The sequence below is a fragment of the Bidens hawaiensis genome, unplaced genomic scaffold (genome assembly GCF_021521415.1).
Source record: "Bidens hawaiensis isolate Kalapana, Puna unplaced genomic scaffold, B.hawaiensis_p1.1 tig00003115_1, whole genome shotgun sequence".
NCBI lineage: Eukaryota > Viridiplantae > Streptophyta > Magnoliopsida > Asterales > Asteraceae > Bidens > Bidens hawaiensis.
The window spans coordinates 2,745,542-2,757,500 of NW_027491167.1; the positions used below are offsets into that span (position 1 = coordinate 2,745,542).

Below are 11,959 nucleotides of genomic sequence, written 5' to 3' on the forward strand. Positions count from 1 at the left end.
ATATAAAACTTAAAAATATACATTAAAGTTTGATCTGATTAATCGCTAGTTCCCACCCTACCATCCGACTAGCGATTTATACAACACTGACAGTTAGAATTACGTAACTTGTAATCAACGTGTGAATGTAATGAGGGCGGGCGTTCATAACTAATACTTTATATACAAATACGTCCTGTGTATTCGTGAGTTTTTTCCCAAAAGAGTGTTGGTGGGATAAATATTTACCAAAATGGTGTCTCTTTTTTGTTTCTCACTCTTAATCTTATTGGTTAAACCAAAATGGACCCCATTTTATGTCCTTTTTTAATTATTTAAAACTAGTAATTTTAATTTATTTCAAAATAAATATTTTATAATCTAGTTATACGTTTCTTTATTTATTTAGTTCATGTTAATCTTTTTATGTAAAATTTAAAATAACATAGATATTTAATTCACAATATTCTTCTCAACTCTTAAACATTTTTTTTATAAATAGTAGCTTACTAAAAAACAGTTTTTTCATGAATAATAACATTTTAAAATATGTATTTTTGTCTAGTGGCAATGATGAACTAAAAGAAAATTTGTTTGTAAAAATATTAAATCTTACAACAAAAAAAAAACTCATGATATGGTTTAAAGTTACACTTTTGTTTTCTTCTTTCCAATATAGCTTTTACGTTTTTTTATCAATCTTAGAAAATATTAAAATGTTTCCATTATTTATTTTCAAAATATGTTTTTTTTTTCTATCAAAAGTATACGTTTATTTAGTCTCAAATGAAATGTATTGTTAGAAATTTTTTGAAGAATAAATCTAATTTGGAAAAAACTTCTTTTGAAGAATATAAAACAAATAATATTAATAATACATGTTTATTTAATAAAAAGATTGAAAAAACACTTGTTCCAAAATATTAGAAACATCAGACAATGTCATTATACGTGTATTTATTTTACAAATTGGTTGTATATTAGTAGTAAGAGTATACGTTTTTTTGCCTTTCAAAAAAGAAATAAAAGTGCACATGTTATCTAAAACATTTGTTTCAGTTCATAAGTCTATTTAAAAACCAAGTTTTTAAAACAAATAAACAAAAAGCTATATATTTTTGGTAAATAAATTAAGATTTTATGGAAACAATTCAATCATATACATTTTTTAGGTTTTAATTGAAAAAAAACGACAATAATATTACGAAAAACAAAAAAAAGATAGAAAACTTAAAACTGTGTACAAATATTATTTCATTAAAGATTAAATTTATTTTATTATTTGTTTTAAAGGAGAGAGAACATTTGTTTTTTTTGTTTAACCAATAAGATTAAGAGTGAAAAACAAAAAAGTTGTCAACACCGCCATTTTAGTAAATATATTTCAAGAGACACCATTTTGGTAAATATTTATCCCATCAACACTCTTTGGGAAAAAACTCTTGTATTCGTCTTCAGAATGTTAATTCCAAACATGGCCCACATTCAAAAAATCTAATAACTACATTGTTAGAATAAAAAATAAAGTACCAAAAAAACATCTTTTGAATCTTAATTAGGTAAAAATTGTTTAAAAACCAAGAAGCAAACTATCCTGCTTCAGCTTTATCTCATCTATTTCTCACAAGTCACAACTCAGTTGAATGTATGTGCATGTGTTCCAAAACTTTCCACATAACAGAAACTGAAACCAACAAATAACTTCAAACCTCAAAATGACAATTTCCTTGTTTTATTATTCATAATCAAAACCCTCATCGGCATCATCAGCTTCAGCATCCTCAGATCCACCAAGAAGACTAAGAAACACAAGAACCGCAACCATCTGAGTTATCAAGAAATATTTCGCCTTTCTTCTAAAATTTTTCTCTTCCGGTGTTCTTTCCCTCTTTGGCTGGCTCTTAGGTTTTGAACCTAGGTTTAAAATATGTCAACTTTTTAGAACGCTACAAAATAACACATGCATGAAAACGTGTAATTTTTAATACGGGTCAAAATGAAATGAATGCTTTCATCCATTTGACCCGTTTCGTGTTAATCTTCAAAAATTTAACAGCTAGAAGCTAAGGACTAAAACATGACTCAAGCATGTGGGTTGTTAACTTGAAATAAAACAAACTAAGAATTTGTGGAATTCAAAAACTTACTCCAGTTTGAAGGCCCTCTTTTTGGTACAGATGTAGATGATGATGGATCTGAAGATGAAGCATCTAAAAGTTGGGCTTTATGTTTGTCAGCATACAAGACAAGATTAGGTTGTTCCAACAGTTTTCCGCGAAGCACTGATGTTTCCTACAAAATAAGATAAAATATTTGAGTTTAATAGACAGTGAAATGTTTCAGTCAAACTATTTTGATTATATGTGCACTTGAACATTAGCAAATACCAACTACAATAGAAGTAACAGAAAACTGCCTGCAGTTGTATATATACCAGCTAGAATTAAAGCCCATTGGTCATAAAGTGACTTGTTATAACATTTCCAAACTTGATAAGCGGTTTATGCAGTTTGGGTAAACATGTGGCAAGCAGAGTACTTGAAATGATTTTACAAATGTTAAACTGCTAAACAAATTAAAAAGGGAAAAATATATAAACTGATAAATCAGTTTTATATTAAAGAGTGAAAATGAAAATGCCATGAATAGTACCGCCCTAACCCTCGTGACTTGAATGGTTGACCGTGTAGGTCCAACAATCAATCAAATATAGTCAAACAACTAGTTCACTTTTCACCGGTTAAAGAACAAAGTTGGTAGTTAATTGTGGCCTGTGGGTTGACTGGAAAACCAATAACCACCAGAAAGTCAGAAACTGAAGAAAACAGGTTGTTATTGGCTAATCAGATACAAGCTGAAGCAGTCAAGTTTTTATTTGAAAAAATATCTCTTGGTTTTTCTACTACAAGTTTATGGTATAAGCATTTATAGTGATGATGGATGTAATTGGGCTGACAGGAGATTATAGAAAATGACATATTTTGAGAAGGTTATGTAGGCTATGTAGCTCGTTTGAGTCATTACCGCTTGGTCTTATATTTACTTTTTGAAAAATGATTTTTAATGTAGTTAATACTAACTTAAGGGTGACAAAGGAATGACCTAACCGGGAAATAACAAATCACACTCAACATAATTAGATAAAGAAAACAAACATGAATGTTACATAATACATTAATACTGCTGCTACTACAGAATGATACTGACCGGTAACGCATAAAGTGTGATAAGTGCATGCCCAAGAAAAATAGCATCCAAACTAGTTGGTCTGCATTACATAAGAAGGAAGCCGCATTAGTCAAACCATTAGCTATTAGCTAGAAGAATTCTTTCCATGGTTAATAATTTTAACATAAAACGAAAGTAGCATCTTAAAACTTGCCTGTTATCAAAGAAAAATGAATCTTCACCTAATCTAGTTGACAAAGCTTTGTAAGCAATAGTAGCTTTCCTATATATCTGCAACACAAGATTCCAGTAAACTCAATCAATAATATAGTCACCAGAATATCACGATCATCGCAAAAATAAGAAACAAACAAGCATGTGGAAGACATCTAATAACAGAAAAACTAGTACCTCTTCTTCCCTTCTTTCAGCATTATCTTTCGATATACCAAGCAACTGTCTGGCATTGTACACTTGCTTCAAATACAAAACCTTTCCTATTGGCCATGGAAGATCAGAGTAATAAATCTTATGTGCAGAATTTCCATCTACACCAACCCAAAGTTCATACAAGATTGCATCTGAAAGCCATGAATTGATCATTGCAACTGTCGATACCCATTCAGGAAGATTCTGAACTTCTGAATCCAGGTTAACAATATTGTCCTCTTTTAAACTTTCAATCACACCACCCTTCTCATTGTTGTAAGCGACATATGTATCGGAGTCGACATATGGAATTTGATCTGAATTAAACAAAACTAAAAACTATGTCAATGATCATATGATATTACAAGCAATCATAGTTTTAAACATGGTTGTAGAAATCGCGCCTGGGCTTCGATTAATAAACAATTAATCGCTAGTCCCTACCCCGGCTACCATAGTATTAAAAACCCTCGCTTCTTGTGCCTAGGCCCATTTTTCAGGCGAGGCTCAATAAATGCGCTTCGAGTTTCTAGGTGAGCGCTTCGGCATTGTCTATGCCAAGAACATGAGAAGATCAAAGCGGAGAAAAAGAACCGCAAGGAGTGCCATTGATACTTAGATCTAGGAGTGGTCAAAGGCATTATATTGATACATTTTGTTATTCATGTTTTGGAATTACATTTAATCTTGATTATTTAAGAACTTTTGATACTAATTAGATTATATTAAATGTTTTATGATAGCTTTTGTTTATTTTATTTTAACAATAGTACTATTTTTCATATGCATAATATATATTTTTATTTTTTATTTAAAAGGTTTTTTTCCCTCAAGCCCTCACTTTTTTGCGCCTTGTTCCTAAGCCCCATGTGAGGCCTATGCGCCTAGTGCATTTGATAACTATGCCGCCTACTAGTTGCTGATTAATAGCTATTTGGTCAAAATAAAAATTATGTATAAAATTTGGTGTATATATGTATATTTGAAATATTACATATAAATTCCAATCCGATTAATCCACATTAACCCCACTTAATTGCTAGTCCCTACCCCACCGCCCAACTAGCTCCTAGCTATGCAGTTAAGATCGGTGATATATCGGTTATCGGTCCCCAAGCGAAATATCGGTTAGAACATTGGTACCGATATTATTGGCAATATTGACTGAAATTTGACCGATATTTTGAATGCCTGGTTGATGTGGACTCGGAGAAAGATCTCATAGCTTACGATTAGATCATGTTTCAATATTGACATTTTTTTGACTTTTGATACTACTATTAATGTTATATATGTTTACGTTTTTATAAATGTATATATGATTATATATAAATTCTATCCCATTGCGATAATCGTTATCTCAAATATCAGTCCTTGACCGATATTCAATATTCTACGGCATTAACTACATAAGTGCCTAGCACGTTGGTTTTAATAGTTAGCTAGTATCAATATTGGTCAAAACTAGTGTTTACTTGATAAATAAGTTGATATGTATAACAAATATCAAATAAACCTTTTAACCTAAAAACACAATAGTCATTTCAAATGAGATATTAGTAACTAATTTATACTAAAAACACAAAAATCATTTCCCCCAAACAAATCAGGTCAAAAAACCAATCAAATAAACCACAATGAATAGCATAAAAGTGAAATGCAATCATCAATTAACGTTTAGAATGAAAAATTAGGTACCGGAATCAGGAAAAGTGAGATTGTAGCTTAAATCGAAGGAAACATTAGCCAATTTGAGGTATATGTAAACCGGTAAACAGGAAGGACAAGCTGTTGGTAAGCCAAAACATGGTTTGCGAGTAACTAGAGTCAGACGTTGTTCGCTTTGAGTTGATGATTCATCCATGACCATGAGTTAAAGCACAAGATTCTGAAAAGAATATAAAACTAAAACCCTAGGTTGGGTTAGTGGTATGAAGCTATGAATGAATGATAAAGATTTAGGTGATATCACATACAGGCCCCTCCTCGAACACAATTGTGTTTAATTGGGCCCTCCTATTAAGATTATATTCGACACAACGTTTTTTTAGTGTTTGTGAACGTCCGGTAAAGTCCGTTTAATAGTGTTGTGTATGTTGAAATTATCAAAGAATGAAGAATTTGAAGCTTGTTTCTCATGAAACACTAGAAGTTGTGGATTTTGAACACCAAAACATTATTTTGATATGATTACGAAGTATTTTTGGATATTATGTGGTGTAATGTTCATTATTGTTTATGTTAAGTATATTGATATATTTATGTTTGTTTGTCCATTAACGTTCAGTGATGTCCATTAGTGCCTGTTAGTATCCATTTGTCCATTAGTGTCCGTTATCTGTTACAATACTAACGAACAGGCACAAACGTACACATAAAAACTCAATTCCTTAGTGAACAGACACGGACACGAAATTTCATTTGGTAGGGTGTTCGTGAGCTGTCCATTTGTTTGACAAAAGCTTAACGGACGAACACGAATAAAGTTTTGTCCGATTCGTTTCGGTCCGCTTACGGTCCTAATTTCAAATACTTGATGGTGTTTTCATGTATCAACTAAATAGTATGGAGATATTTTAGCAGCGGGCCGTGCATGGGTTTGGTAAGCGGGTCGCAGACTCCGGAATTTCAATGTGAGGCTTTGTTGTGTGTTATGAGTTGGGGCTTATTCCGGGGGCTGTTATGTGGGTCGGGCGGCCCAGTGGTCACTCATTTTTTTATGAGCGGACGATGTGTTATTGTGTTGTTTGTAGGGGAATGGGAAGTTGTAAACGCGGTGAACTCATGCAGGATTTTCAGATGCTTTAATCTCGTTCCAAGCCTTAAAATATATTTATCGAAAAGTTGTTTGGTATGCGAAAACGATTATCGGTTTGGAAGGCCAAAACTTTGTCTTTTGGAGGTCGGTTTCCTGTGTTTAAATCGGTCTAAACGCTCTTCCTACGTATTATTTTTCTTTATTTCGGGTTCCAGTGGGAGTTGTGTAGAAGTTGGAAAAGCTAACGCGGGTCTTCTTTTGGGTCAGGACAGAGACTAAGTTGAAATGAATTGGGTGGTGTCGCGGAAGGTGGTGCCGTGGTGGCACCACAAAGACACGTGAGGCGAGGTATTAAAATTGATTCATGAAACACGCTTATCACATGATATATTGGGGTTATTTCAAAAGCATAGTTCGATTTACATCTCCAGACTCATCACTCTTTATCATCCAACTGTTGCTTGAAATCACTTTGATTTAATATAAGAGCTACGTCACAATAAAACCAATACAAACTAAATTGTTGAATTTAATCATACCAGCTTATCAATACAAAGCGAATACATTATACATATATTTGTACCGCAACATTATGTATAAAACAGGCGAAAACCTCAAATTCCGAGTTGAGAGTCAAAAGTAACGTGGAGCAGCATTCTAGGATCGCTCTCAATGGTTTATTATGAAGATCATGGGGGAATGCGGTTATGATTTCTCTTAGTTTCCATTTCAAACACCAACTCTCTTGAAAACATTTAAATCATTTGAACTCTAATTACAATTGCTAAATTATTTGAACTTGTTTGGCCACATCTAAGCGAGGGTGAACTCGAGCTCAGCTATGATTTAAAACCGTGCTGAAAACTTGAATTTGGCTCGGCTCAGTTTTATAAAGATCGGCTCAGATACATTGTTAAAACTTTTACAAGGTCTTGATGCGAATTAGACTGGATAACGATTGAGATTTGAGCTTAAAAGATTGATAAAAGTTGGGGTTTATATAAGCAACCCAAACGAGAGAGCTAACCTTAGCTCGTTTCCAAACAAGCCAATTTTGAGTAAGCTTCGACCCGTGAGCTTTTTGAACAATTATAAGCTATTAACTACTTCTCCCTCCCTCGTTCTTTCACGGGCCAAATCAACCCTCACAAACCTAATATGTTAAATTTGTGTTCCTGTTTCACTTGACACCCAACAACTTTCAATGATGCACCAGAAAAGACTTAACCTCTTATCCCTAAGTAATACAAACATATATAAAAGATAAATAAATAAATAAATAACCATTTGAGATAAAGGCATAGCTTCCCACACTCTTCTCTAGCTAAAATCCTCTTACATGCCCTTTGTTATTCAAACAACCTACGCTAGCTGTGGTGCTATCAAGTCGTTCAAACCAGAAGAATCAAGTATCTCAATGATGAGCATAAAACGAACCCAAAGCACCAAATTGCATCATCATAAGTAAAACGTAAGTTCATAGCATGCATCATAATGCCCCCATGTATCTATACAAAATTTGCAGAGACCCGTCTCCACTTCCTAAGTCGTTTACTAATACTACTACTAAGTCTTGATCTAAAACTTCACTAAACATAAGCCAAAAGCATAATAAGAGACTTGGACCTGATTTTTTCCACTCATTATACATTTAACCAACTCTAAGATGCGAAAATAATCATAAAACAGAGTAGAATGCTCACCTTCCAACCCGTCTCTGCTTACCCTATTACCGCCCGTGAGATTATTACACGGGCTGCCACCTATCACCAGGTCAAACCCACCAAATAAATCAATATACTCCTCCAGTGTGTCACCATTCACTTGTTGAACACCAGACAAATGGACCAGATTGCCCCCTTGCTTTGTCTGTTCCCACCAGCTTCTCATTATGTCTCTGTTGGCTTCTGAGATTTCAACCGACACAACATTCTTCAGGGGAATCTTGAGCTTGTTCAGAGCAACTTCAGCACCACCGATACCCGAGAACAGAGAGAGCACGTTTATACCCTTTGGATATATGTCCTTTAGTACTGACAGGTGATATGCCACTGTGTCCACCTGATTTTAAATGCATGATTAGTGTTAGGTTAATGGGAATTTTAAAGTTTAAACCATTAACTGCTGCTACACATTCAAATTTCTTATAAAATTTTTTAACATGTTCTCGAATATTTTCATATAAACTCTTGATGGTAATACTCTCTCCACCCCAAATTCTATTCCACTTAGACAAAAACAAAACCACAGTTTAAATATGGGGTAATTATTGCAGCTTTAATTAAGTAAAATGACAATTTTACCCTTTTACCAGATAAATAAATGCTTTCCTTGAGTTTGTAACAGTAATTGAAATTAGGCTATGAGAAATGTAACCAGGTATATCTATTCTTTTTCAAACTGGACAATTATTTTGGGACAGAGAAAGTAGGTTTGCTAAACGGGTTAGGTTAGTGTCGTGCCAGAAATTCACGCCCTTAGGAGGAAAGCCCGATAACATAAAATAATAAATTATCACCTGAAACGAGTTACCAAGCGACTTGTATCTGTCTGTCCTGCCAATGCCACCTCCTCTCGTATGATTTTGAGGAAACCCTAACAACATTTCCACTTCATCCGGTTCCAAAGTAGCAACCTTATTTTTCCCGACCCAAACTAGGTTCCACTTTCTACATTGTTCAATAACATACTTCTGCACATTAAGCGGTGCTCAGCACCATCACCGCATTTCTCGAGAGCCTTACGGATCCTGTCCGTCGTTTTAGCACTCCCATAAACCGTCTGTAAGCAGTTGAGTTTAACACGCTCGTCCCATTTGGGCCACCATTTCTTTGTCAAAGGTAATGCATCATGTATGGTTCTAGGAGGAAGTGGAAGAATCGGGAATCTGTTATCTATTGGAAGATTATGAACGTATCCCCGTTTTCTTGCAGCTGCACAGAAATATTTGGAATCTACAAATTCGGGTTTCACGTCATAAAGGAATCGGGATATTGTATCCCAAACGCCTTTTGGAGATAGAGCAACGTTTTCATAGTAGAAGAATGGAGGCCCAATGGCTGCATCCGGGAGTGTTCGGTGTGTTATCACTCTAGATTGTGATGGTACACCGTAGCCTATCATGGGTTTTGGCAGACGGATGACTTCATCTTCTTCGGTTAGTGGGCCCTTTAGCTTCTTTCGTTTCCGGGCCTCCAGCGCGTACAATTTCCGCTTCTGTTTCCAAGTCATGCCACCCGTGTTTTTCGGTTTCTGGTTTTATATTAGATGGAAAGAATTATAACATAAGCACAATAATGTAAAGCAAGACATTTACTATTGTTTGTTTGTTCTGTTAAGTAGAAGGGCATTTTAGTCTTTTTATGCATAGGGACTAATTATGTAATTTACTAACATGTAGTTTTAGACATCTTCAAGAAAAAAACTCAAAACCATAATTACATCTATAACTATTAAAAGATATTGTGTATCAAATCGTCAAAGTTAAATATTGAAAGCAAAACTGAGAATTTTTTTTAAAAAAAGCATATTATTATGAAAATAAACATAAAAACATATATATAAAGAAATAAAATCATTTCCAAAGATTCCTGTTTATAAGTTGAACATAAATATATATATATATATATATATATATATATATATATATATATATTAAACTTTTTATTATTTTGACCATTTGGCCCGTTAGAAAAAATAAATATTACCCAAACCAAACCATTCACGTAAAAAATTGGTTGAAATTGGCATCAATAGTATTTAACTATATTTAAGTTTTTTAAAACTGAATCATTAAGAAAAGTAGACACCTGTTCCTCAAAAAACATAGAGTCTGCTTTTGCCATTTGTGCAGCAAAAATAATATCAGTTAGTTCTGCAATTGATGCATCAGGACCTGCAAAATCGGTCAAATCATATATTATCAAAACATAAACAAATTTCATATTTTAAACTTTAAGTAATTTAACTTTTTCAGTATATAACAGTGATACGCACCACATCTTTCCATTGCTGCAGAAGCTTCTTCTACTGTATACCCCATATCTATCAAGTCTGATATTGGTTTACCATGTTTAGTTACAGAATCATCATTCTCCTGTACAAAACCAATGTTAAATTCCACACAATGTTATTCAATTTAACAAATACTTACATTTATTTCATCATCAGACAAACTGTCAAATTCAGAAAAATCTTCTAGAAGACTCTCATCATAGTCAGAAGACAGCTCATCATCAGTTACGCATCCTTGTTGCTGGTGAGAATTAAGATCACACGAGTTATGTTCCTCTAGAGAATTATCAAGAGCCTGCAAAACATTGATAAAACATAAATATATGAACACTAGCTTGAGACCCATGTATCACACAAGTAATTGATAAAAAATTAATAATTAGTTACAATTTAAGCATTTATTTAGTTATTTTCGTCCTTGAAAGTCATTAATAATAATCAACTAACAAATAAATGGTAATGAGTATTTAAGGGATTTAATTGGTTTAAATTGTGAGGATTAATGTGGGAGTGACAAGTGGCAAAACATTGTAGGTTTTTATTGAAGAGTATAGATACGCAATAATTTACGAAAATCAAATATTCACTCACTGAGTGCGCAAGTAAGGTCCAGTATAGAGTCAGCATCACCTTCCACTACACATGAAATAACAAAGTTGTTACATACGCATGATCTCTAGGCCAAACTCGATCTTAAATGAATTAACTATAAAATATTAAAATATACCATTTTCTTTAACTGTTTTAATAATCAAATTCTCAGGGAACCCCATCCCTAAGAAATGTTGGACTAGATTGGAGTCTGAAGAACCTGTGGATGAACTTGCCTTGAAACATTAAGAGAAGAAGTCAATTTGACTTCAATTCATGCTATAATATTAATTATACCTACTTAAAAAGTTATAATTAGTCGGAAAACTAACCTCTCCATTGCTAATAACAGCTCCAGCATCCCTAGTTACTATAGCCGAAGCGGATGTGGGGACTATGCTCTCAATTTCAAGTTCATCTTCAGTGTCCCAATCAATATTCTCATCAGAATGATGATCATCCTGTACACATGAAATCAATATCGAATAAAAAAAATACAAAACTGATGAAATTAGTAAAAAAAAACACTCAAAATAGAAGTATGGTATTAACTATTGAGCATTAGAAGTACCATTTCTCAGTAACGCGCAGCAAGAAGCTTTGAATCTGTCCAGCATAAGAAGATGATTCACAGTTAAAACTTAATATCAAAGGGAAATGTAAAAAATATATAATTTATGTATATATATTTAAAAATATAAATCTTATAAGTTATATGATTCGACCTTGATCATCTTATAATTATTGGACCCAAAATCATCTTTTTATTTTTATTTCAGCTCGGCCAACGGCCCTGATTACGAATAAAACTTAACCAATATATATTGTATTTAATTTAATAAAAAAAAGTTGTTCAATCCTAACAACACATGCTAGGATGTTCGGCATAATCACAGTGAAATAATGATTGTACATAATGTTCGGCAAAAAGAACATAAATTACACATGATATCGTTTATTAAAGCATATATGTTCGGCAAAATTTGAAACCCTAACAATTAAGCCTCAAGCTTCCTAATT

The 11,959-nt window shown here is 33.2% G+C and overlaps 1 protein-coding gene and 1 pseudogene across 2 annotated transcripts; both read right to left on the minus strand.

The window, feature by feature from the left end:
• Positions 1–1,430: 1,430 nt before the first annotated feature.
• Positions 1,431–5,505, minus strand: LOC143622341 (mitochondrial outer membrane import complex protein METAXIN-like). Its single transcript, XM_077093527.1, has 6 exons — positions 5,275–5,505; positions 3,559–3,893; positions 3,362–3,438; positions 3,187–3,247; positions 2,127–2,271; positions 1,431–1,893 (listed from the first exon to the last, which is right to left on the minus strand). Exons 1-6 carry the CDS (start codon positions 5,444–5,446, stop codon positions 1,715–1,717), a joined length of 969 nt encoding a protein of 322 aa, XP_076949642.1. The 5' UTR covers positions 5,447–5,505; the 3' UTR covers positions 1,431–1,714.
• A 2,206-nt stretch (positions 5,506–7,711) lies between these two features.
• LOC143622294 (DNA (cytosine-5)-methyltransferase DRM2-like) lies at positions 7,712–10,754 on the minus strand (annotated as a pseudogene). The gene is made up of 5 exons (XR_013151675.1): positions 10,488–10,754; positions 10,331–10,430; positions 10,144–10,229; positions 8,853–9,586; positions 7,712–8,395 (listed from the first exon to the last, which is right to left on the minus strand). The product of XR_013151675.1 is annotated as a DNA (cytosine-5)-methyltransferase DRM2-like (transcript).
• Positions 10,755–11,959: the final 1,205 nt, after the last annotated feature.

Bases quoted from the DNA above. Each gene is read 5' to 3' on its own strand.
- LOC143622341 (XM_077093527.1), bottom strand. From the start codon at position 5,446: ATGGTCATGGATGAATCATCAACTCAAAGCGAACAACGTCTGACTCTA. The intron at 3,439-3,558 runs GTACTAGTTTTT...CTTGTGTTGCAG, and splicing joins CTGAAAGAAGGGAAGAAGAG to ATATATAGGAAAGCTACTAT. The intron at 3,248-3,361 runs GCAAGTTTTAAG...TATGTAATGCAG, and splicing joins TCATTTTTCTTTGATAACAG to ACCAACTAGTTTGGATGCTA.